The sequence below is a fragment of the Rosa rugosa genome, chromosome 5, assembly GCF_958449725.1.
Source record: "Rosa rugosa chromosome 5, drRosRugo1.1, whole genome shotgun sequence".
In the NCBI taxonomy this organism is placed as follows: domain Eukaryota; kingdom Viridiplantae; phylum Streptophyta; class Magnoliopsida; order Rosales; family Rosaceae; genus Rosa; species Rosa rugosa.
This window is the reverse complement of record NC_084824.1, coordinates 49,557,191-49,583,976: the sequence shown is the minus strand read 5'-3', so window position 1 is coordinate 49,583,976 and position 26,786 is coordinate 49,557,191. Positions and strand designations below refer to the sequence as shown.

Here is a 26,786-nt window from a genome sequence, read left to right as displayed (position 1 = left end):
CAAGATATTTTTGTATTTCAAAAGTCTATGGGTATTCAATTGAGATTTTAAGATTATCTTTTTGTATTTTTGGATATTTGCTTTAAAATCTTGGTATATTCAATTAAAGTTTAAGATTATCTTTTTAAATCTGGAGATATTTAAAAGTATACGGACTTTTCAAAATTTTATTAAATGCTGGATTTTGGAAGATCTTAAAGTGTTTTTTATACATATCAAAACTCAAAAACAATCCAGCCACTCCCCTAGAGATCTTCATTGATTCTTTCTCACTCAAAAAATGAAAAGGCACTACTCATTCATTTTTTCTTAGACCAATTTTCCCACTATCCTCCTCTGCCTCTGCTCCCATCTAATAATTTTTATACTTTTATCACTGTAGTAGCTCTAGAAACCTTAATATTTCTATCATTAAGCTCACTTTTAATGATATTGTTAAGATGATACATACACATATGTTTCTTTTGTAAATTAGATATGAAATAAATTATGTCATTAGTTCACTACTTTATTTTTCGTGTAATATTTTGGCTGATGTAGTATTGTAAAAAGATGGAATGATCAATGCCTAAGGGAATACTTGAAAATCAAGCATGCTATATACAAATGTTAAACACTTCGAAAGAGATATGGATTCTCCTTTCATTTACAACAAAATGCGGAAGTGGCAATATGGGCAATGAGTATTTCTTTTGATCAAATAATTGCATTCATAAGGGAGAAGTTACAAGCGGTATGACTACAATCAAGGCCACACTCACGACAAAAAAAAAGAAAGTGAAAATGAAGATGACAGTATCACAGGTGTTTAAGCAACCTGATTTCTGACTAAAACATTGTATACCAAACAAAATTTGCTGCATTGCACAACCTTTAGACATACAAATTCAGATCAGAGCTCAATGACCAAATATAGGCTAAAACAAGAGAAGAAAAGTGCATATTTGGTAAAAGTTACAAGAGGGCGGAGGGGCTAACAACTCAACAAGTTATCCAGTATTCCTGGTGGCCATTTCAGAAAACTCTGCTGTTAAGTGTATAGATTCACTGCCTTGAACACAGCTACAACCACAAGCTTAACGGTGTATATCTTCTAACCACTTCACCTAAAGAACCATAAAATACCCTTTGCAGGATTTTCAGTTAACTTTTGGCTTTGGTCGTCTCGGCCTTAACACAAGATAGAGAACACCCAGGACAACCAAGAAAGCTGGAATTGTAGACAAATTATACTCCACATGTACTCTCCTCTCTTTTGTACAGTGGATTGGGTGGAGATTGGCTATAGTTGCATTTACTTGATCAACAAACTGTTTTGATGCATCCTCTAGGGTATGTAGCATTCTCATGGCATCTGCATATCGCAATTCTCCAGTAGTAGTGGAAATCCTTTTCCACAGACTGACAACATAGTTGTACTTGTTAAGTAGATCCCGCTCTTCGGACAGAACAAGTTGAAAGGTTTTTTCAGTTGAACGCTCCAAGCCTAGAAGATGAATGGCTGAATTGACAATCTGTATTGACTCGTCTAGAGTTGTGATGATATAGCTCCGAGCAATTGTATCAGACTGAAATTGTGAAAGGGTCCAGCCTTGAGAAGTAATGGAATGAGGGTTAAACCCAACTGACCACATCCAGTCCTCAATTGCAGTTTCACGGGCATGACTGTAAGCTAAATGAAGGGGTAGCAAACCAGCAAGATGTTCAGAAGCAGCAGCCAATGCAGCTTTTATGGGCCTCCTCAAATCCCAGAAAAGTGGCTGCCCATTACACTGCAAGTGGCTTTCCCATGATGAAGAATCTGACTGAACAACAATAACCATATCAGAAAGAGCCTTTGCCTGATAATGCTTGTCAACTAACAACGGTTCACCATGGATGAACCAAAAGATTGGAACTTCCAGTGTAGATCGGCTGTGGGCAAGCTTCCCTTTTAAAGAGCCTTGATCATTCAGTCTCTGCAACTGATACTGGACAATGGAGGAATCAAGATAGGCACGAACAGTTTTCCTGTAAGTTCCATTAACAAGCAATAGTGGGACAGCTGCTGCTCTTCGTGCCACCGAAAAGGCCATTGCCAAAGCAGGATCCTCAGAAAGTGGTAGCATATGCTGACTGAAAGCGGGTGTCTGAGATGGTAACAACAATGAGGAGAGTCCGTGCTGGAGAGCCTTGAGATCAACAGGCAATTGTTTAATATGTCTAACTTTCTCCTGTGTGATGAAAAACAACTGAAACGATATTGTATCATAATGATGGAATGCACCATCTGCTACGGAAGGTGATATAATGTGTCTCATAGACCCCCACAATGTTGCACCTAAATGCGAAAGAAAAGTATCACGTGCAACTGTGTAATTCTGAAATTCCTCCTGAGTATCACTAAACAAATTCCAATTCTCCATTCGCTTTAATGCATCTACAGCCTTTTTCTTATGACTATCATCATATTCTTCACCTTCAAATGATTGGAGCTCATTCTTCAAATCCCTCATTCTCTCATCAAGTTCTTCACAAAGCGCAAGCTTTACTTTCCTTCCTTTGCAATGTTTGAAAGCAAAAAGCTCATATATATCAATCTCTGCTAGAAGAATATCAATAGCCTGATGATCTTTATCACCAAATACTGCAAACTTTTCCTGAATAGCATCTTGCAAGCGATCTTCAGCTTCATCCTCTGTAATTTCTGAAACTGCACCAATTGTTTTTTGTACATTGGGAATACTTAGTTCTGTCCGCACACCTTCCCCACCAACAGCTGGTCCCCATGAGAAAGGGCCTGCACTCAAGTCAATAAATGCCCACCTCTCCTTTCCAATCCATGTATCTGTAAGACATTCAGCATGAAGATCACTAAAGTCTCCAGATTTCAATCCCTTATTGTAAAGAAGCTTCATATCCTCATGCTTCCCATTCAATAACTGTACGACTTTGTTCTGAATTACATCCGCAGTTTCCTTCCCTTGATACAACTTCTCCACATTGTCCAGCGCTTGTTCACACGCATTGTACCACTCCACCGTATCAGTATCTTCCGACACAGACCACGCAAACTTTGCCATCGGATGCTTCTCATACAAAGGCCTCTTACCCTTAATCTTATCAAGCGCAACCACAGTATCCGGAACCCTCCCCGCCGACTCAACAATCTTACTCTGCATCACACTCGCATTCGCCTTCAGATACCTCATTTCCGAATCCGACAGCCCTCTCCGGTAACCATACTTAACCCTTTTCGAGTCACGCTTAGGATTCAACACGAAAATGTTATATGCATTGCCAATCTCAAGATACCCAACAAGGCTACTGAAAAGCACATCCATCATATCCACATCTACCTGCCACAAAGCAACATCTCCATCACCACTCACCTCATCTTTTCGAGCCAAAACACTCACAGCCTTCTCGAAAATCGAGGTCACCTTCTCCCCCATTTGAATCGCATGAACAGAAAGATTGTAATTCACGTGACTCACCAGAGGAAGATGATGCCTCTGCTCCTTATCTACACTAATCTTGTAAAAAGGGGTTAGGGTTTCCCCAATTTGGGGAACCCTAGCGTGCGCAAATACATGGTCAATTTTCGTGAACCACCGCTCAAGCTCCTCAGGGTGAAGCTTGAACTCCTGGTTCCCGTTCCCGTCGAATCCAACGAAGATGAAATTCACGGGGACCGGGAGGTACATAGACTCAATCGGAAGGAGTTTTAGGTAATTTGCGACGTTACCTGCGGCGGTGAAGTTGGCGAAGGTGGTTTTCGCGGCGGCCGGAGACTCCAGGTCGTCGAAGTCGTTGCGGATGACGGACTCGCTCCAGAAGCGGGACTTCTGCTTGAGGTTGAAGAGAGAGAAGACCGATGAGGGCTTGGTGGTGGGTTTGCGAGTTCTGGAGGGAGATCCGGACGCCGATTGAGGTAGGAAGACGAGCAGAAGACTGGAAATGATGACGGCGGCGACGAAGAACTGCCGGCGACGGCGAGGAAGGGGACGGCGATCCATCTCGGAGTTATCGAATTACGGCTAACTGGTGACACAGTGAGAGTCAACTGAGAGATTTACAGTTGGGGAGAGTGAAGAGAGTCTTCGGGTTCTGGAAATGATGTCCACCCTTTCAGGTTTTGGAAATGATTTTACCCCTAATATTATAGAAATAAAATTTTACCTCTAAAATACTTTTGGTTAATTACCTCTTTTGGTCTTTTCTCAAAAATAAATAATAAAAATGACTCGCCGCTTACTTTGCGTCAATTTATTTTTGATACAGAAATAGACAAGAAAGTTATAGAACAACTCTAAACTAACGTATTAAAATGTCGATTAGATTAAATGTATGACAATTAGAGCATCTAAGGAAAGAGAGAAGAGCGATGACGGTGAAAAAAGTCCGGAGAGGAGTATATACGGGACTGAAATGATCAATTGGGAGGGAGGTAGGGGGAAAGGAATGAGGATACTTATCCTGGGTAGGATTCATATAATCTTGAGTCATTTTTGGGTAAATAATATATTGTAAAGTTTAATTTACTATTGAAAATATCTTATAAAAGAATTGGTCAACCAAATAATGTCATAGTATACTTGTCATTGATAATATTGACCGCCATGGTCATAGTTTTTTGCTAGTGAGTTGTGGCATGTTGGTCATCAAGAATAACTGACATCGTGGAGGTCACAAGTTTAAATCTCACTAGCATCATGAGAGGAGTAGAGTGAGGTTAAAAAAATAAAAAAATTCAAAAGTAAAAATTGACAACTTTTTAAAATCTCTTTCTATACTTAATCTTAATCAAAAGGTCGAGAAATGTTCAAATCTCTTTCTAAATTTTCACACGTTCACATTATGAAAATTTTCTCTGACAAAATGCAAATACATGCATATTAAGTCAAAATATCAAATCAACGGATTCTCAAGTTCTTCACGATGAGCAGTTGCATAACATCTATGGAAATAAGTTTGAATCAAAAAATGGAAGATCAAATTAACTAGTCCTTTTTTTTTTTTTTTTACTATTATTATCAGAATAAAAGAAACAAAAAATTTGCTGGAAGATTAAAAGAAAGGGTTTTTGTCCATTTACCCCATTTCTAGGAATTTTTTTCCCACTAACCCCATTGAGTTTTTTTAATTCCCTCTTACCCAATACACTCTAAGGGAGTCTTCCCTAATACTCCATTAAGATTTTTTTTTTGTTTTTAATTTTTTTTAATACCATTTTACCCCTCACCCCTTATTTACTTAGAGAGAGAGAGAAAATAGAAGAGAGAGAAACCATAGGAGACTTCGCCGGAGCCCGTCACCGGTCGCCGGAATCCGGTCACCGGATTCCGGCCAACTTTCGCCGGATTCCGGTCACCGGAATTTGTTGAAAATCTCACCGGAAAGGTTTTTTGGCCCCCAATAGACATCTATTGCCCCCCAATAGACCTCTATTGCCTCCTATTGCCCCCCAATAGACGTCTATTGCCCCCTAATAGACGTCTATTGCCCCCCAATAGACGACTATCAGCCATGTATTGCCCCCCAATAGACGTCTATTGCCCCCCAATAGAACTTTCGGTAGCCGAAATAGGAACTAATCTTCCTAAAATTTGACAGATAAAACTTTGATTAAAGAAAAAAACGAAGAAATTATATCAATTTTAAAACGTCTATTGCCTCCCAATAGACGTCTATTGCCCCCCAATAGACGTTTCGATTACTGAAATGAGAACTAATTTTTCTAAAATTACACAAATATAACTTTAATTAAAGAAAAAAAAGAGGAGATTACATTAATTTAAAATATCTATTGCCCCGCAATAGACGTCTATTGCCCCCCAATAGACGTCTATTGTCCCTCAATAAAACTTGTTTTTTCCTTTTTTTTTCTTTCCTTTTCGACCTTCTGCCCCCTATTTTACCAAAAAAGTAAAAAAATAAAAAAAGCAAGAGGGTTGCAGCTCAATCATAAAAAAACAAGTCAAGGTATGGACTATATGCAGGATGAGTAGGCTCCAATCTTCAAAGATTCTCTAATACTAGTTGTTGCAAGTCCATACAATAGATAATTGAGGAAAAATAAAAAGAAAAGGAGAAAAAAAAGATGGCTGCTCAGAAATCAAAAGATTCAAAACACCTACTATTCCCCTCATCTCATCTACCGGCCTTTCTCAGCCCCTCACTCTCTCCACTCCTTATCTTCCTCCTTCGCTCCTCTTCTTCTCCTCCGTTGAGTACATCCAGTGCGACGTTTCCAACGCCGAGGACTCCAAGGCCAAGCTCTCGTCGTTGACCGACGTCACTCACTCACTCACCTCTTCTACGTCACCTGGACCAGCCGATCCACCGAGGTCAGTCACCGCTTTGGAGTGGGATGAGATCGAGTTTCCGGATGCTACTGGTGGACCTGTAGCTCGAGGTGTTCGACGAATCGCCACGGCAGAGGAGGACTTGGGAGTGGAACCGCCGTCGTCGTCGACGGAGAAATTGTCGACTTTGAATTCGGCGTTGTGGTCGTTACTATGATCGACGGTGAAGTGGTGCTGGACTAGGACCAGCCAGTCGTCGAGGTCGACTCCAATCTGGACAGAGTCGTCGAGGTCGATTCCTCCGGTGACGAAGCCGTGGTGGGCGGCCCGAGTCTGGAGGAAAGGGAGACGGCCTGGGTCGTGCGCCGGAGCCGGAGGTCAGTAGGGAGAGAGGGAGGGGCATAGAGAGAGGAGAGAGAGATCGGGATGTGTGAGAGATTGGTGTTGAGTGGCAATGGTTGTAATTGTTTAATTGGGCTGAGGGCAAAATGGTCATTTTCTATTAAATTGTGTATGTGGGAATAAAAATCTGTTGCTGGGGTAAGTGGGATAACTTTGGCTCATTTTGGGGCTTTTGGTCAAGATCCCTAAAAGAAAATTCTAACCCACAGTGCCTCTCCTTCACCTTCAAAACTAGTCACTAGAGCTCTTCTCCTGCCACAAACCGCACTTCAACCCACAATTCCTAACAACAAAAGCTTCAATCTTGATCTCCTTCCCCTCAAATCACTTCACAAACAAAACCCACCTTCAAAGTAAACAATGCTTGCACCTTCATCATCAACAACCCATGAGCTCCATCCAAACCCTACTCAAAACCCTCTTCAAAAACCCCAGCACCATCAAAACCCCATCCCAGGCCAAACAGCTCCACGCCCAAATCCTCAAAACCAAACCCCCTTCACCTCCCGACCTCTCCTTCCTCGTCTCTCTTTACTCCAACCTCAACCTCCTACACCACACCCTCACTCTCTTCAACACTCTCCACTTCCCTCCCTCCACCATTGCCTGGAAGTCCATCATCAGATGCTACGCTTCCCATGGTCTCTGGCACCATTCCTTGGCCTCATTTGTAGAAATGAAGACTTCTGGCGTGTGCCCAGATCGCCATGTTTTCCCTTCTGTGCTCAAATCGTGCACATTGGTTAGGGACTTGAGGTTAGGTGAGTCGGTTCATGGGTGCATTGTTCGGAGCGGTATGGAGTTTGATTTGTATACATGTAATGCGCTCATGAATATGTACGCCAAGTTGGAGATTTTGGGTGCACACCAAGTGTTTGATGAAAGTCGCGACCGAAATCTAGAGGGTACTTTCGGGAGACATTTGGTTGGTTCTGTGGGACTTAACTGTGGTGGTGAGAGCATTGATAGAGTATTTAAGCAAAAGGAAGGCGAAAGGGTTATTGAAATGGACAGTGTGAGGAAGGTCTTTGACATGATGCCAGAACGAGATATTGTGTCCTGGAATACAGTGATTGCAGGGGATGCGCAGAATGGGATGTATGAACAGGCTTTGGCGAGGGTCAGGGAGATGGGGAATGCCAACTTGAAGCCTGATTCTTTTACTTTGTCTAGCGTGCTTCCGGTTTTTGCAGAATATGTAGATGTTGTTAAGGGAAAGGAGATTCATGCGTATGCTACAAGACATGGATTTGATGCAGATGTGTTCATTGGCAGTAGCTTGATCGACATGTATGCAAACTGTACTCGTATGGAGGACTCGCTAAGGGTGTTCAACCTGCTACGTCGGCGCGATTCCATTTCATGGAACTCGATTATTGGAGGGTGTGTGCAGAATGGTATGTTTGATGAAGGACTTGTGTTCTTTCGGTGTATGTTGACAGCTAAAACTAAGCCAACAGATGTCTCCTTTTCAAGTATCATTCCAGCTTGTGCCCACTTGACAACACTACATCTGGGGAAGCAGCTCCATGGATACATAATACGGGGCGGATTTGAGGATAATGTCTACATAGCAAGCTCACTAGTGGACATGTATGCAAAATGTGGTAACATTAAGATGGCGAGGTGGATTTTTGACAAAATGGAGCAACATGATATGGTGTCATGGACAGCCATGACTATGGGATATGCATTGCACGGTCATGCCCATGACGCCATTTCCTTGTTTGAGCAGATGAAAGGAGAGGCAGTAAAGCCTACTTATGTTGCTTTCATGGCTGTATTGACTGCGTGTAGCCATGCTGGATTGGTAGACGAAGCTTGGAAGTATTATAATAGTATGACCAAAAAATATAGGATTGCTCCAGGTATAGAGCACTATGCTGCTGTTGCAGACCTTCTTGGTCGAGCTGGAAGGTTGGACGAAGCTTATCGCGTTATCTCTAGCATGCATATAGAACCAACAGGAAGTGTATGGTCAACATTGTTGGCTGCTTGTAGAGTTCACAAGAATGTTGAATTGGCTGAAAAGGTTGCTGAAAAAATATTTGCTGTTGATCCCGAGAACATTGGAGCTTATGTGCTATTGTCAAACATATACTGTGCTGCTAAGAAATGGAAAGAAGCGGCAGAAATGAGAGTCTTGATGAGGGATAAGGGCATGAAAAAAAAGCCAGCCTGCAGCTGGATTGAAGTTAAAAACAAGGTTCATGCTTTTGTAGCGGGAGATGAATCCCACCCATATTATGATGAGATAACCAAGGCTCTGGAAGTTCTCTTGGAGCAGATGGAGCGAGAAGGGTATGTGCCGAACACAAATGAGGTGCTCCAAGATGTTGAAGAGGAGCAAAAGAAGTACCTGTTGTGTCACCACAGTGAGAGGCTTGCCATAGCATTTGGCATCATTAGCACTCCTGCTGGGACAACAATTCGAGTAACAAAGAACCTTCGGGTATGTGTGGATTGCCACACAGCAACGAAACTTATATCCAAGATAGTCGGAAGAGAGATAATTGTCAGAGATAATAGCCGGTTTCACCATTTCAGGGGTGGGGAGTGTTCATGTCGAGACTATTGGTGAGAGAACCTAATAAGATGATCATACCAACCTATTTAAGCCCAGCATCATAATTCATCGTGTGCTGTAATCATTGACAAAATGTGCTGTTAATACTATAAAGCCAATTGATGTTCTCATACGACTTCAAGTCTTGAAGTTTATAGACCTGACCAGCTTTCTACTTCTCTATAGTCTCATCACATTTCGTATGAAGACATGGCAATCATACCAAATCAGTTCCACTATGTTCATAACTACCGTATAGAGTTTGTTTACATACAAGGCTTCTGAGCCTCTCACCCCTTTAAATATCAGCTTTATAGAACCCATTAACAGAAATCTTAAAAGCAATCACCACTGGCGAGAAAAAGATTTGATTTAGTAAAAGAAAAAGGAGTTGGTACTAGGCACAAGGGAAACATGAATGACTGTATGTAACCACTTTCTGCTAGATAACTACATATTACAAACCCAGAACATAAGATTAATAGAAGTTTTTATTTCCCTGGAAAAATATCACGAAGCCGTACTTATTACAGCTACCAGTATCTCAAATATATAAACAACTCCCTGAAGTGAGATGGTTAATCTCTTTCTTGGGTGAGTCACCGAGGCGTTATAATGGCAAGAATCCATGGAGGTGGTAAATGATGGGTCGTTCTAAGCAGAAACTTCACTGAGCTTTTCAACTATGAAAGAACCCAACAATGGATACACATATACAGAGCAACTGTAGTAAAACCATTATAGTGCTGACATCTTGGATAGATACTACAAAAGGAACCTTGAGGCGGGAATTTTATCAGTAGATAGATCAGACTTTATTTCCTCTTCCCCGTACCGATAGAAAGAAGCTCAAAGCTCCTAAGTGCATCATCACGACCGCCTCTAGAAGCTGAAGTACGAGTATAAGACACTTTTGATTCATACCCAGGTGTCCTTTGGGTGGTTGACAGGCGACCACTGCTTGAGACCAGCCGGCTTGACCGGCTCTCGCTAGGCTCACCAGAGGAGCTTGGCCTACTGCTTGATATGACAGGCCTCTTTGAGGTGCTGCCATTTCTAGATGAACTCCGGATTCTTTCTGAATCAGGTTGCTGCAAGAAACATGCAGTGGAAATGTGCAACTGCATTAGGCTTATATAGAATATACCGAGCACTAAATCAATTTAAGGCAATCTTGGACAAAATACAAATCAAAATTATAAAAAAATAAATAAATAAATCCTTGGGCTTCTAAAGGAATTATGAACATTGAAATCATTTCAAGACTCTATCCAAAACATAAAAAGTGTATAAGATGTTGGCACCACTCACCACATCTTTGGATGATGGCGCATCATCAGTTGATCTATGTCTGGAGTTATCACCATGTGAACCATTCCTTCTAGAAAATGCTTCAACTGCACCTGAGAATCTATCTCGAAAATCTTGTCCCACTGAAAGATTCATATAAATAAAAGTGTAATTCAATCAAAGACTAAACCACAGATCCAAGACCAAATATCGAAGATATTGTAAACACCTATTTACATAAGTAAAGACTCATGCATTTCAAGCCTTGCTTGAAAACTTAAACTTACAAACCTGAAGGCCTTTCTGTTCTTTCTGCAGACGGTCCAGGGTTCAAAGCTGGTTTTGCACTTGCCTGCTAGAAAGACATTCAAATGAAATAACGATCATTACCGATGCAGATATACACACAAACATAAAGGATATTATTTTCCTTCAGAGAAAACCCCAACAAATTAAGTACTTACTCGTGTTCTGGAACTGGAGCCAATTTGTGGATACTTCAGTATTGTCCAATCAAATACATAGTCAAATTGATAACCTGCAGCAATTACAAATTAGTAGCCCAATCATGTTTGTACATCTTTTTTAGAAGATTCATCATTAGAGATAATATCGAATGCATTATGCTAACCTTCCCGAATGAAAAGGTCCCTGAAAAGTCTCTTCAGGTATGAATAATCTGGTTTATCTTCAAAGCGTAATGAGCGACAATAATGGAAGTAAGATGTGAATTCTGATGGATATGATTTACACAGAACCTGCAGAGTGAAATATCAGTATTTAGTATGCATACAGTACCGCAGTAAGGGGCATTTACATAACTGTTGACAGCACAGATGCATATAGCATAAAACTGTTAAAAAGGATGATTCAAAGTGGTCTCTTTTCTGGTAGAGAATAGATGGAGGGAGTACCGGGCCCAACATTTCAACTCTTCCCAAGTTGGAGGATTAAAGGATAGAAATGTTTGCCTTAAGCTGCAGACTTGTAGTATTACAGTACTGTTATCCTTCCTACGCAATCTATTTTCCTATTTTCATTCATCCATACCAGCCATGGTATAAAATGTCATCAGAGAAATTAGGCATAAACTAACGAGAAAATTTGACAATACCTCAATTGGAGTAAGCATCTTCTTTTCACTGATCTTGTCATATTTCTGCTTTTTGGTTCCTGCTTTCAAGCCCTGCCAGGGAAGGCTGAAACAGAAAATTATACAGCAAAGTTAGAATATGAACTTAGAAACCAAAATACAGAAAAGATACTCGTAATTTAACCATCTCAGACAAAAATACAACCTTCCCCTCAGAAAATACATAAGCACATAACCAAGAGATTCCAGATCATCTCTCCTGCTTTGCTCTGCAAATAAAATCATAATTACAATTAGATTTTTAAATATTGCAAATCATCTAAAAACACCAACTCCAATAAGTTTTCATACTAACCAACACCAAGGTGAGTGTTAACACTTGCATAGCGAGCCGTTCCTGTCAGATTCTTATTTTCCCTGTCAGAAAGGCCACACTGAGATTCTAGAGAATGAAAAGAAGAAAAGGTAAATAAGTAAAAGCAAATGCCACACCAAAATACTTATATTTCTGATGATCTGAAGAGGTAATAAAATGCCGACCACAATGATTTGATCAAAAGGAATGATAACACAGCAAAAACAACAGCATAGCACTAAGATGCCCAGAGTGAAAAACATGTGTAAGAATTTAAACTTGTTAAGAGAATTGTATAACCATATTTGGGTTCAGTAAAACTGGTAGACTAATCAGGCGTTTAATTAGTTTTGAGGATCGGTGAGGGTGTACTGAGGACATCACACAATTTGGAAGATTATCCACTTTGGCTATTTTCTTGTTTCCAACCAAATAACACTGTTCAGTAGAAAGCACAGTTTGCACCAAGCGAACCAAAGTTTTGATTCACACAAAAAGACATATACCAAGATTACAAGTCTTCCAAATTACCAGAAACAAACTAAACAATGCCCATCCCATGTGATATATTGATGAACTATTCAAAAAGAAGAGGAGGAGGGGAGGGGGGGGGGGGGGGGGGGGATCCCACAATCCTCTGTTTCTCCATTTTATAAAATTGAAAAGAAGCATACTGTATAGAAACAGAAATGCCTGTGCAAAAAACCAGCCAAGTGGTCCAAACCAATAAAAGAAGACAAAGACTTAGTTTACAGTTTCTACTCTTGCTGTCTCGTAACCTGATTATACTCTTTTCCACTTCTTATAGAGATTTCATCTCAAAAAGAAGCATATGCTATCTTCGATCACTCTTGCTTGAAAATAATAATAATAACAATAATAAGATGTAAAAGCTAATAACAAGGTTACAACTTGTTCCAATTTGTTATTAACCCATTATAATCAGCAACATTGTTTCTGAGATATACCAACATCTCACTGAGATGTCAGTAACATGGTTTGTTGGGATACTTAGCTCGAATTTTGAACACTAGATGCAAGTGGGCTGTTCACCAGCCACCAAACGGCAAGACAGAGTTCAACATCAATGGAACAAAAAGCAGTGAATACAAGGGAAGTCAAAAGAAATCAAAATATTACAGAAAACGTTATATCGGATACCTATATGGTATGTGCTTATGCGTTTGAAGATCTCTATACTTTTTTGCAAGGCCATAATCAATGATATACACCTGCAGCAAAAACAAAACCCAGAAAAGAAACGTCAGGCAATGCATGATTCAAGAAAATAGAGTAGTTAATTTAATGCTGCACCCACTTTCATGTGATAGTGTGATAGACAAGATGATTAAGCTATATATAGTGTGATAGACAAGATGATTAAAGCACTATAGAACTAATACGAAGATACAGGTATTTAAGTTCTTGTTTTAGCCACAGTTACAAAGCAATGGTTCCCTCAAATCATATCCTTGATTAATAAGGTTCAGACAAACAGCTCAGTTAGTAGCTTGCTTTTGAGAAATACTAAAATAAGACTAGTCCAGGGCATGATTTCAACGTCCTGGAAGCATATAAAGGTCAAACTTCTTTCTTGTAAATTAACCAAACATGTTGTTTAGCTCTGTTTTTACATCCCACATCAATCCCCATGAAGTAATCATATATGGCTTACATTTGCCTTTATTAGAATTAAATTACTTTCCCAAGAAATTCAACACGTCGACATCCAAAATCACAATGGAAGCAACCACAAAGAGTCTTAAGCAGCAATTGAAAAGATTCCAATCAAGCATGAAAACACAAAGTTATGAACATGATTTGAGACAAGCACCCTAAAGGCTCAAGTACCTGATTAGCTTTACGCCCCAGACCCATTAAGAAGTTGTCAGGCTTTATGTCACGGTGAAGAAATCCCCGTGAGTGCATGTACTCCACTCGGTTTATCTACAGAAATAAGGGGGGGAAGCATAAGCATGGGAGCCATGTCCATTTTTCTCATATGAAAACATCAACCATCCTTTAATATAATAACTTACTAATTGATCTGCAAGCATTAAAACTGTCTTCAAAGTGAACTTCCGATTGCAATAGTTGAACAAGTCTTCTAGGCTTGGGCCAAGAAGGTCAATAACCATGACATTATATTCACCCTCAACTCCGAACCATTTAAGATGGGGTACACCCGCTAAATACATAAGCAAATATATAAATTTATTTTGGCTTCTAACAGTGAACTCAGGAAAAAAGAAAAGAAACTATAGAGTAAACTCACTTCCTCCTTGAAGAAGCATGTACAACTTTGACTCATAGTGAAGCTGTGGGTGTTTTGTCTTCACGGGTTCCTGAGAACAAAAATAAATTCATATAAAGGCTCAGACGAAATACTCAGTACTGTGCAAATACCACCTCACATGCCAGGTGAATGTTAACTACTAAGATATCCACACATCTAGATCATAAGAAAGCATACAAGAAAACCATAGAGCAGCTAACTGATGAATTCACATTTTTCTTTCAAGAATCAATTAGTCTGGATTAATGCACCCACAGCAATCAGCCAGTGAGACCTAGTTTGTTTCTAAACCTGAAAAACTAAAACCACACATCTTAAAACTATATGCGCGCGCGCGCACACACAACATACCAGTAAACTAAAAGTCTAAAAGCAAATAAACCACACATCTTATCACCATCCTGAATATCTGTCTACTTCTACCAGCACGAATAACCTATGGTGTTGTAATACACAAACATATGCTGTATCACAATCACTGTGCTTCAAACTTATAAATGTCATCACAAACCACTCCCAACAATAACACTTAAATTATTATATATCGCATTACCTAAAAGATTTTAGTGCAGAAATAAGTAAAGCAATATTCTAGCCAAGAGTATGAATATTATTGCCACATCCACTTTTTCTTCTATAATCAGTGACTTCTGATATTCACAACCTCAAACAATAGTCACAATCAACCTACTAAATCAAGAAAACTAAGTAACAAAGTTTCAAATCATTCAACACACAAGAGCCAAAAGCCCCGATCCCATCCAAGAAAGTAATCAAATTCTCCCCAAAACTTGTCAAATAAAACAAGAAACAATGAAGGTTCTTGACATACCAGCTTCACAGCCACCTCCTCTCCAGTTTGTACATTAATCCCTGAAACAAACCAACCCAACATTACTCTCAAAGACCCAAAAACAAAGCCAGCAGCTCAAAAAAAACTTAACCAAGCAAGCAATGCTACTAAAACAATCAACTATTACTTCAAATCAAACACACTCCATACCCAAATAAAGCTCCCCAAACGATCCACTGCCGATCTTTCTCCCCAGCTTAAACTTGCCTCCAATAACATGCTCCATGATCTAAATCCCCAATCAAACACTACACAACAAACCCAGAAACCCACTTCACTCCTTGAAACTACAACCCAATCCTCCCTACACTATGATCCAAACCTCTTCTGGGTAACTCAAATACCTCATCGCCGATCCAACCCAAGCCCCCTATTCCACTAAAGACTCCACTTTCGCCAGGCAATCTTTAGATCTCATCAAATCTCACCCAAAAAAAAAAACCCAAAATCCTTATTGAAACCCAAGAACAATGCTCAAACGAACACCCTCAAAGATACAAAATTGATGCAAGATTGCAACATCTGAAAGATACCAACTAATAAGTGGAGCCCAAAGAACAAAAATTTGGGGGTGAAATCATGAATGTGAAGATTTAATTTTCAAAAAAAAGAAAAGGGAAAGATTTCTGGGTGGGAAAAAGAATGAATGGCAACATTTAAAGTCGGATAAGAAATCTATCGCTTGCGAGATATCGACGGGAACTGAAGCAAGGAGGGATCTTTGGATCTGGGTTGAAGAAGATGAAGGGTTTGGGTTGGTTTTCCGGTGAAAGATTTGATCTTTGTGTTTTGGTTTTCGTCGGTAAAAATGGACGGACTGAGGAAAAAGGAATATTGTTGGGAATAATGAGAGAGAGAGAGAGAGAGAAATGGATATGAGAGAAAGTGGATGATTGAATGATGAAAAGGAAAAGGTGGATATTTTATTATTGGGTTTTAATTTTAATTTTTGAGATTTTTTGTTTTTATTGTATATGTTTAATCAGTGAGACAATACAAAAGAGAAAATGTTAAGGATGATGATTGATGAGGAGGGTGTTCGTCCATTTGTCCAAACTGGTCTCCTCTTTGAGCCCTCCGTTTGCTCCCAAGTCCAATTGAGCAACAAGACAACTCCACTACACTAGTAGTGTGTAAGAAAGTAAGAAACTAGCTAGTCGTACGTGTACCTTTATTTTTGTTATGGAAAAGATATACAAAATGACATTTCATTAATTAAATACGGTAATTATACAGAATAAGACACTACAGGTGACCGAACAATAAATTTATTTGTATAATTAAACTACACAGTTAAGCAATTTAACCGTTAATGTTGTATGTCATAAGACTAGCATAGCCCTAGGGTTTTGAGAAGAGTGCAATGGCGGAAAATTTTTGGTTGTCGTCTGTTGTTAGCACCTGCAAGGTGCCTCGTCGTGGCTGGGAAACTTTGGGTGCCTTGTTCAACGTCGATTGGTGGTGCCAGAAGATCGGATCGGTTCTGATTTGAGGGCAGAGCAGATTGTAGTCGGCTTGCGTGATTGTTCGGCAGCGGAAACTTATGTCCCGTCTGCCGACGTCGGGGAAGCAGATTGCAGAGGTTCGAGGAGGTGGAGATTGCTCCTTTGGTGCTTGATCGTTCAACATCAGGAGCGGCGTCAGGATCTGTGCTTGCTGCTGGTGGGGTTGTGGGTGTTTGGCTCCAATTTTGCTGCAGCTGGTCAACAGTCTCTTTTCTGCGCGGGCGTGCCAGCACCGTTTGGGTGCGGTCGTCGGGGGTGTCCCTTGACCTGACTTCTATCAAGCGATTGTAGACGAGGAGAGCACCAACCTCGTCGTGGGATTCTTTATGCCTCGTGGCGAGGACTTTTGTTGAGCTTCTTGAAAATCACAATCGATACTCGATGTTGTAGATCGAGCAGAGCGAGAACCACTGGGAAGTAGAGAGAACTTGCTAAAGCGTGACTTTAGCTTGGCTGGGTTGCTAGGGCGTTACCCTTGCTTGGCTGGTTCTGTAACCGTTGTGGTCGCGGCACTACCATCGGCTCCCGAGGAGACTAGGACCGAAGCACGTTGACAGAGGGTTTGGTGGCACTGAAAGTCGGCTTCTGAGAAGACTAGGACTAGGAGTGTGATCACCTATAAGAGAAAGAGAAGGAAAGGAGTTGCTCTTAGAGAGGTTTGCTCTAGAGAGAACTTAGATCATCTTAGAGATGTTTTGATGTATGAATGAGTGAGATGATACTTGTTGTAGCCTCTATATATAGGCTTCCAAGCAACACTATTTGGCCTTAAACAACTCATAATGGGTTAGGTTTTAGCACTTAAACATTAATGGAATGTTAGGTTTGAATACTTAAACACTTAATGGAATTTGTTAGGTTTAAGTCATTTTCTGCTCCCTTATCCTTCCATTTTTATCTCCACTAAGAACTCAGATTCAACCTTCGATTTCTTCATATGAAATGATCCACCATGAATGTAGATTGTTGTGGTAAAATTTCAGAATTTATTTCCATGTGGTTGGGCCGGAAATGCTGCTGGACCTCTTACAGGTCCAGTTTTCCAGTTTTGCTTCTGCAGAAAATTGGACTGATTATTTGAAGGCCTTCCACTCAAAGCTAGCTCTGGCACTCTTCATAAGAAATGATTCTTGGGCTGTCTAGAATGGATCTGCAGAGTTTCAGCTCATTTCGAGTTCATTTGGTCAGTCTGCCACCCCTCCTTCCTTGTTTAGCTCGGTTTCTCCTAACCGAAGTAGGAAAATGTGCTATAGTTGACTTTTCATGCTTCCATAGTAGGCTTTATTTAGCCTCTAAATATATATATTTCGAACTTGTCGACAATATATAGCTTGAGCCACTGACATTGGTTCAATTTCTCCAAGACGTGCCTTGTCAGGCCAAAATGCTCATTTTGGGTCCAAACATTGCCCCCCAGACCTCGAAGTCAAAGGTCTTCGTCTTGACTGAAGAGGTCTTGAATCAGCACTGCTCTTAGAATGTTGTTGCTCCAAAAGCCACTGGTATTGGCTTGACTGATTCCATATAGGCCTCTAAATAGGCCATAAAGCTTGAATGCCACAATCTGGATTGCCTTTATCATGAACTGACGCTTCCTTTGCCAACTTTATTGCCCCCCATGGATCTGGCGAAACTTGGGTAGGTTGTAGTAGATCAGAACTTTAGCGTGCCCCCCATGTCTTATGCGAAGAAACTGTCTACGACTCCTCCGAGTCCCAGACATTGGGAAAGTATTTCTTCAAGTATCTGCCATTGATAGGGTTATGATGGACAACTCCATCCAGGTCCTTGAGATGAAAAGCTCATTTCTCTAAGATTTTATAAATGAAAAGCTCCAGATATTTCTTCGCTAACCACTTCTAATGTTGCGACTCGATCATAGGCCTCTTTCTCCACTAAGTACGAAGATAACCTATCGTACAAGGAGTGGAAGGCCTCTACCCCTTCCTCTGGAAGGTCGTAATCCATTAATTATCCATTGCATGGGGCACAGCATGGCCGGGCCTCGCTAGGTCTTCTTTTGCAAGCGTGAGCCCCCACTGTGCCAACTCAGAAGCCGTCACCCCTGTGGGGCGGCCCTTGTTGTCGATGTTACTGACTTGCAATGGAGTAATTGGCTCAAAATAGTACCTGGCATCTACGTAATTCGCGGAAACAGGGAAAGGGCGAGGGTCTGCTTTAATTATCTCAGCCTTATCTGTCACCCTGTTCCACATGATCAACTCTTGGTGGAGTGTTGACGGAACACAATAGCTCCGATGAATCCAATCTCTTCCCAGGATGGCACTGTAGGCCGCGTAACAATCCGTAACGAAGAACGCATAAACGCCTTCCGCGGGACCCACCTTGATTTTTAGGAACAGTAAACCTAACGTCTTGGTTACTGTGCCCGCGAAGTTCTTCAATGTGAGAGAGGTAGACTAGATCTTCTCCTTCTTGATTCCCAAAAGCTGCATGGTCCTTGTAGTAATGACATTCACAGCCGCGCCGGTATCAACCGTTATCTTGCTGACCTTAGTCCCATTAATTTCCACTGTAATATACAAAGGTCGCATGTGTTGCACCATGGCGGGCGTGAGTCTTGTGAAGCTCATGAAGAAACCCTTGCTGTTAGCATCTTCAGTCTCAAGGAACACTGCTTTTTCCACCGGTGTTGTTGCGGCTGAAGTGATCTGCAACTGCTGTTCTTCAATCGCGTTAGTTTCTATGCATTCCTACGCAGCGACTGGTAAGGCATACTTAGCAGGGAGCACATAAACCATATTGCAAGAGGTATCCACCATTTCTGTTTCGTCCATGTCATCATCAAGATTGAGCTTGGGTTCATCTGCTGGGATATCGGCGTTGAACCTTTTAACCATGAAAGCAACCAATTATTCCTCTGAGGGGTTTACCGCCTTGGCTTGTTCGTGCTCCTGTACCATGGGAACCTGGTTCAGCGACTCTGAAATTTGTTTTGCCGCTGGCACTTCCTCTGGGAGAGCGACCACCAAGCTTTGAACTTTCTTACTCCTCCACTGCACAGTCGCGGACCTATTGTCTTTGCCCCCCAGCCTGTCAAATATTGAAGGCTCGCTATCTCTTCCTTCGAGAGATATTCTCCGCCAAACGCTAGGTTTGCGGGTTGGTGGCGATTCTCGCTTCGCGGGAGCTAGGGACTTCTCCTGACTTTCCTTTTGGCGAGCGCTGGTTTTTGAAGCCCGTTGCGACATCTTAGGAAGCTGCTGGAGAACCCGCGGGGCGATGAATCTTTTGGAGGTCAGTGCCTCCACCTGTCTCTGGTATTCTTCTGGAGATCTCACCAACTGCGATGGTTTAATCAACCCCTGATCCAGCGCTTCTAAGGTTCGCTTTGCTTCTCCAAACCTCCGCTGGAGTTTTCTCTTCCTTGAAGAGCTCATTTCCACTGCCTTGCCCTTCTTCTGGGTATACCATCTCCCTTCCTTGATAGTGGACGCCGGCACCGGAGGAATATACGGTCTGGTCATAACGTCTGACCGCTCATTTGCTCTTTCTTCTTCCCTCGCAACCTTCAATTTCTTGAACAAATTAGAGTCCCTTGGATAAGAAGTTCCTGACCCAGCGTGCATTCTCAGACTACCTGGTTGGAAGCTTCTAGAATGTGCTGGTAACTTTATTGGTGGTAAAGTACCAAAGCGAACTGTCTGTTCTTCCTCTTCGTGCAACGCCTGGATATCACATTCCTCCTTGCACTTTGAACATAGCACGACAGGTGGGGCCGGCTTTGATCTCCGCTTCACGGACTGCTCCATCACCTTTTCTAAGCCCCCAGTGGTACGATTTGGGCTCAGCCTCTGTTGATCCTTTGTGTCCCAAACTACGTCAACCATGTTGACTCCAGTGTCTGGGAAAGGATCCAAATCTACCAGCGTCGCAGCTGTTGTTGGTGCTTCAACCTGTAAGCTACCATTATTCAACCAGATCTGAATCTGATCCTTCAACTTGACACAGTCGGCTGTGTTGTGATTCCACAAATTGTGGAGCTTACAATATTTTTTCCCCCTTAATTGCTCCGGTTTGGGGAATTGTCCGAAGTCGGTCTTCACCATCTTCGCAGCGATCATCTCATCCAGGATCTCATGAGCTTTATTCGCATTATAAGTGTAACTTACGAATTCAGGTTTGGTGAAGACCACCGACTTGAGTTTCATTGGCTCTTTACACAGCTTCAGCTGCTTTAGTGTTGACGCCTTCTTCCCAGTGAGCTCGAGCGCTGCTACCTCGTCCTCTTTGGACTCTTCAGCCTCTGCTAGGCCGGATTCCTCACACTTATAGTAAGGATCATAGGAACTTGATTGATGGCTGAGCGCAGCCACTGTTCTATGCTTCCCAGGCATGTATGTTCCCTTCGAGGCGTTTTTCATAGCGTCCATCTCCCTGAGCAAGTGCTCGAAACTTCCTACTTCTGTGATAAGTTCCCCCATGGAATTGAACATGCTTCTATGCTGTTTTTTGCGTTGGCGGGGCTCTAAGCCTTTGATTGCCAACTTCACCAGTTCTTTCTCCGGCAGAATCACGTTCAACTTTCCTTTCTGGATCTGAAAGCGCTGAAGGTACATGACAGCGGATTCAGTTGGCTGCTGAGCCATCTGAGTGAGTGAAGCCAGATCTACTTCCGGCTCGATAGTCCCGAAGGTTTCTTTAAACAACTTTTCCATCGCGGGCCAACTCGCGACAGATCCTGGTTGCAGCTTAGTGAACCAGGTGAAGGCAGACCCTGACAAAGAAGTGGCGAAGATATTACACTTTAGGTTGTCATCGTTCTGGTACTGGCCACACTGTACTCGAAACCTGACCAAATGGGCCGCGGCACTTTCGACTTCCTCTCCCGAGAAAGTAGAGAACGTGATGTTCTTATATCCCCTAGGATAAGGTGATTGCATAATGTGCGGTGGGAAAGGCCCGTGATAGGCCTCCTCCAAATTAGGCCTCTGGTTCGCGGCCCTAATCATCTCTTCTACCTCTTCTCGTCGCACATAACCTGGGCCAGGAGGAGGAGGTGCAGCCACCGTCTGATGGGCCGTTTGCACAGGAGGCACCGCGTGGCTAGTAGTTGCTGTTCCATCTTCCAGGCGAACGACCCGAGGAATACTGGGTTGTTGAAGAGTAATCGCTGGTGCGGACACATCCTTGGCCAAAGCAGTGATTTTGATTGGAGTGTCCGTCTGATCAATCCCATAGTAATTCCCTGGGAGCTCTTGGTAGACATTCTCTGCCCCATCGCTATCATACTGAGCAAAAACAACAGGATCAGCCAGGGTACCGTCACCGAACTTCAGAGTTTTGCTCTTTTGCCCAATCGATAGTGTTGCTTTGTCTTTGCCACCAATCAACAACGCTTTGTCCTTGGTTTTGGTAGACATTGAGGTGGCAGCTGCAGAGGGTGTGGCAATACTGCTGATAGCCTTCTCGCGGGCATTAGGCGGAATGTACTTACCGGATGCAGAGAGTTGGTCAAGGGAACCGAGGATGGCGTTGGGATCTCCCAATGCTTTATTCAGAACCTCCTTGGCATGTCCCAATTCGCCTTGCTGCATGGCAACTTGGGTCGCGAGATTGGATCCCTCACTGCGAATAGCCGCGACTTCTGTGAGAACGACCTTAGTCTGTGTAGCTTGGGCATTTATCAAGGTCACGAGCTGTTCATGTTGCTCCTGCGCTTGTCGTGACGTGTGGTCTATATGCCCTTGCAACAGCTCCGTATTGCGCTCCATCTCCAGCCTGACTTTCATTATCAGATTGTTGGACATCTGTCGCTGCTCCTCGAATCTTTTAGTCGTCTTTGCCCAGAATGTACTATTGTTTTTTCGCATGATGTTAAGTTGCGCTTCCAGGCTGGCGTTTTCTGGGATAGGGATGGGTACAAAAACATCCGCTCTCACCTCGTCCTCAGCCACCCTGGTGGTATCAGACGCTTTTCCAGCCTCATTAGGCTGGGCGGTGAGAACTGCCTCGCCCTCAGTAGTGGGCTGTTGACCTTCTCCTCGTTCGGTCGTCATCTCTGTTGATGGCGTGTGGAGAGAAAATCTTTGAATTACTTGTTCTTCCGAAAGACCACGACAGTCTGCACGCGAGTGCGGTCTGTAACTGGAGGTCTTGTGTTTCGGGCAATTAACGTAAACCTTTTGATAAGGGTTTGCGCTTGACTTCCCAATGGCTTCTGGATGTCTGAATTGAAAGTAGCTGAATTCAATAAGACACTGTGAATGAAGGTTTAGACGTGCGGCCCAAGTATAGTCGCCTAGACACAAACTTTCTTTCAAATCCTTTGGGCAACCTTACTGAAATGGCCAGGTGGGGGAGGGCGAACAAAAGAGGCAGAATCCATTTTGGCATGAACTACTCCCACATAGTGGTTTAGGCCCATTTGTACGCACTTCTGGATTCAATAACCTGTTATGAACGTTGTCCCATTTCTAGACACCATTTCACATAGGCTATACTTACTAAGATGAGAAAGATCATAAGTATGAAGACAGTTCAACAAGTGTTAATAAAAACCGCCCTTAACCTTAAGGGACCTGAACTAGGCACCAATAAGGAGTTTAGGTTAATATTAACAAAAGAGACTTCACCTATTCCGTTATGATTCACAACCCCTTACTAACCTCAACTTCTTAATAGTGGTGTGATTTACAGCTCACAATATGTCCCACTGGGCGTGCCAAAATGTTTGGCTCCAGTTTTTCTTGAGCTGGTCAACAGTCTCTTTTCTGCGCGGGCGTGCCAGCACCGTTCGGGTGCGGTCGCCGGGGGTGTCCCTGGACCTGACTTCTATCAAGCGATTGTAGACGAGGAGAGCACCAACCTCGTCGCGGGATTCTTTGTGCCTCGTGGCGAGGACTTCTGTTGAGCTTCTTGAAGATCACAATCGATACTCGATGTTGTAGATCGAGCAGAGCGAAAATCACCGGGAAGTGGGGAGAACTTGCTAAAGCGTGACTTTAGCTTAGCTGGTTTGCGAGGGCGTTACCCTTGCTTGGCTGGTTCTGTAACCGTTGTGGTCGCGGCACTACCGTCGGCTCCCGAGGAGACTAGGACCGAAGCACGTTGACAGAGGGTTTGGTACTTGCTAAAGCGTGACTTTAGCTTGGCTGGGTTGCTAGGGCGTTACCCTTGCTTGGCTGGTTCTGTAACCGTTGTGGTCGCGGCACTACCGTCGGCTCCCGAGGAGACTAGGACCGAAGCACGTTGACAGAGGGTTTGGTGGCACTGAAAGTCGGCTTCTGAGAAGACTAGAACTAGGAGTGTGATCACCGATAAGAGAAAGAGAAGGAAAGGAGTTGCTCTTAGAGAGGTTTGCTCTAGAGAGAACTTAGATCATCTTAGAGATGTTTTGATGTATGAATTGGTGTGTTGATACTTGTTGTAGCCTCTATATATAGGCTTCCAAGCAACACTATTTGGCCTTAAACAACTCATAATGGGTTAGGTTTTAGCACTAAACATTAATGGAATGTTAGGTTTGAATACTTAAACACTTAATGGAATTTGTTAGGTTTAAGTCATTTTCTGCTCCCTTATCCTTCAATTTTTATCTCCACTAAGGACTCAGATTCAACCTTCGATTTCTTCATATGAAATGATCCACCATGAATGTAGATTATTGTGGTAAAATTTCAGAATTTATTTCCATGTGGTTGGGCCGGAAATGCTGCTGGACCTCTTACAGGTCCAGTTTTCCAGTTTTGCTTCTGCAGAAAATTGGACTGATTATTTGAAGGCCTTCCACTCAAATCTAGCTCTGGCACTCTTCATAAGAAATGATTCTTGGGCTGTCTAGAATGGATCTGCAGAGTTTCAGCTCATTTCGAGTTCATTTGGTCAATCTGCCACCCCTCCTTCCTTGTTTAGCTCGGTTTCTCCTAACCGAAGTAGGAAAATGTGCTATAGTTGACTTTTCATGCTTCCATAGTAGGCTTTATTTAGCCTCTAAATATATATTTCTAACTTGTCGACAATATATAGCTTGAGCCACTGACATTGGCTCAATTTCTCCAAGACGTGCCTTGTCAAGCCAAAAATGCTCATTTTGGGTCCAAACATTGCCCCCCAGACCTCGAAGTCAAAGGTCTTCGTCTTGACTGAAGAGGTCTTGAATCAGCACTGCTCTTACAATGTCGTTGCTCCAAAGCCACTTTTATTAGCTTGACTGAAATTACTGCTGATACCATACTAGGCATATTAAAGGCCTCTTGTATATGTGCCCAGGCCAAAACTAATGGCCTCTAAATATATCAAAAAGTTCAAGCCACTGTTTAGGTAAGAACACAATTTTTGCATCCTCCGCGACGCACAAATTTGAAACTCTTTTTGTATATATATATATATATATATATATATATATATATATATATATATATATATATATATATATATTTTTTTTTTAAAATAAGTCATTGTGAATCAAGGTTTAGACATGTGGCCCAAGTATAGTCGCCTAGACACAAATTTTCTTTCAAATCCTTTGGGCAACCTTACTGAAATGGTCAGGTGGGGGAGGGCGAACAAGAGAGGCAGAATCCATTTTGGCAAGAGCTACTCCCACATAGTGGTTTAGGCCCATTTGCACGCACTTCTGGATTTAAGAACCTGTCATGAACGTTGTCCCCTTTCTAGACACCATTTCACATAGGCTGTACTTACTAAGATGAGAAATGTCATAAGTGTGAAGACAGTTCAACAAGTGTTAATAAAAGCCTCCCTTAACCTTAAGGGACCTGAACTAGGCACCAATAAGGAGTTTAGGCCAATATTAACAAAAGAGACTTCACCTATTCCGTTATGATTCACAAATGACGAAAATAAAAGTGAAAACTGAAAATTGACAGGAAATTAAAAACAAAGAAAGAAGTTAGCATCACCATGTTTGGCTAACCTCTAGAAGACCACGGGGGAGGCCATCTATGCTTCATTCCAAGCTCCGATGTATCAAAATTTGTAGGGTAAAAATCCCTCCTGTGAGAGCTTGTAGGAAAAGAACAAAGATACTTCTCGTTGAAGAATTTGGAGGAATTTGGCTCGTGAGAGGGGTAATCTTGCCCCCGAAGTATCTTTGTTGGTTGACGAGGCATGATCTTTAATTGCAATTTGGGAGATGACGATGTCCCAAGATCGGCTTTGTCGCCAACTGTTGCCAACTTCTCTTGATCAAAGGGATGATCATGGGTCATATCTTGCCCCCCATGCATCTGATCAGTAGCCACGTATTTGGCTTGATCAGTGGAGAAATCAAATATTTGTTCAGAGACAATTGTATTGTTAGAAGAACAATCTTGTTGATGACCTTTTCCATGCACAGCCTCTGTGTAAGGCTGTGACTCACCAGTGAGACCATTAGGTTGATTGCCACCTATAGGCAAGTTAGTCTCAGAAATGACCTCTTCGCGAGCAGGTTTTTGACGTTCGAATTCGCCTTGATGCGAATTAGCCAAGGTAGAACCTTCCTCGCGTAAGGTCGTGAACTTAGATGTGATGTTCGCGGCATGTTGAGTGGTCTGTTTGTCGCTGCTCAAGAAAGGCTTACGGAATTGTTCTCTAACTTCTCGAGCGTTCTGCTCAATTTGTTGGTCCCAATCGCGAAACCTCTGCTTTGTTTTTGCGATCAAACTGGCCATGTCCCTGGCTCGCTTTTCTTTATGCCTCTCGACGTTGGCCATGATGATCGCCAGCTGTTCCTCAACGCTTGCCCCCTCTGGGATGGGAATAGGCATAAACTCATCATTAATGGCACTATCGCCAGTGGTGGCAACATTGACCATCTATTTACTTTAGGAATTTCTTTTGGTAAAGATTTTCCCCTAGCATCTCAATGATGGCGAACAAATGCAAAAAGACTCTAGTGTAGTCCCACTGGGCGTGCCAAAATGTTTGTTTTGAAGCCCGGTGGTTGAATGTGCTTCAAGCGAAAAACTTCTGATGTAGGTCCCACCGGGTGTGCCAAAATGTTTGTTTTGAAGCCCGGTGGTTGAATGTCTTCAAGAGAAAAAAAACTTCTTATGTGGTCCCACTGGGCATGCCAAAATGTTTGTTTTGAAGCCCGGTGGTTGAATGTGCTTCAAGAGAAAAGACTCTTCTGATGTTGTCCCACTGGGCGTGCCAAAATGTTTGGCTCCAAT

The 26,786-nt window shown here is 42.3% G+C and overlaps 3 protein-coding genes across 4 annotated transcripts; 1 reads left to right on the top strand and 2 right to left on the bottom strand.

Annotated features, from left to right (window-relative positions):
- Positions 1-918: 918 nt before the first annotated feature.
- LOC133708993 (uncharacterized) lies at positions 919-4,122 on the bottom strand. Its single transcript, XM_062134589.1, has one exon. It carries the CDS (start codon positions 3,996-3,998, stop codon positions 1,140-1,142), a length of 2,859 nt encoding a protein of 952 aa, XP_061990573.1. The 5' UTR covers positions 3,999-4,122; the 3' UTR covers positions 919-1,139.
- Positions 4,123-6,893: 2,771 nt separating this feature from the next.
- Positions 6,894-9,441, top strand: LOC133707967 (putative pentatricopeptide repeat-containing protein At3g23330). The gene has a single exon (XM_062133422.1). The coding sequence runs from the start codon at positions 7,078-7,080 to the stop codon at positions 9,268-9,270; it is 2,193 nt and encodes a 730-aa protein (XP_061989406.1). The 5' UTR covers positions 6,894-7,077; the 3' UTR covers positions 9,271-9,441.
- A 287-nt stretch (positions 9,442-9,728) lies between these two features.
- Positions 9,729-16,043, bottom strand: LOC133707968 (casein kinase 1-like protein 10). Of its 2 annotated transcripts, none has more exons than XM_062133423.1 (14): positions 15,293-16,043; positions 15,122-15,162; positions 14,269-14,338; positions 14,033-14,181; positions 13,845-13,940; positions 13,155-13,225; positions 11,994-12,055; positions 11,844-11,907; positions 11,660-11,744; positions 11,177-11,303; positions 11,010-11,083; positions 10,837-10,900; positions 10,567-10,688; positions 9,729-10,346 (listed from the first exon to the last, which is right to left on the bottom strand). In XM_062133423.1, the coding sequence occupies exons 1-14, from the start codon at positions 15,366-15,368 to the stop codon at positions 10,071-10,073; spliced, it is 1,377 nt and encodes a 458-aa protein (XP_061989407.1). In that variant the 5' UTR covers positions 15,369-16,043; the 3' UTR covers positions 9,729-10,070. The 2 variants fall into 2 exon arrangements, with proteins under 2 accessions (XP_061989407.1, XP_061989408.1); XM_062133424.1 differs by having other exon boundaries at positions 10,837-10,897; positions 15,293-16,042.
- Positions 16,044-26,786: the final 10,743 nt, after the last annotated feature.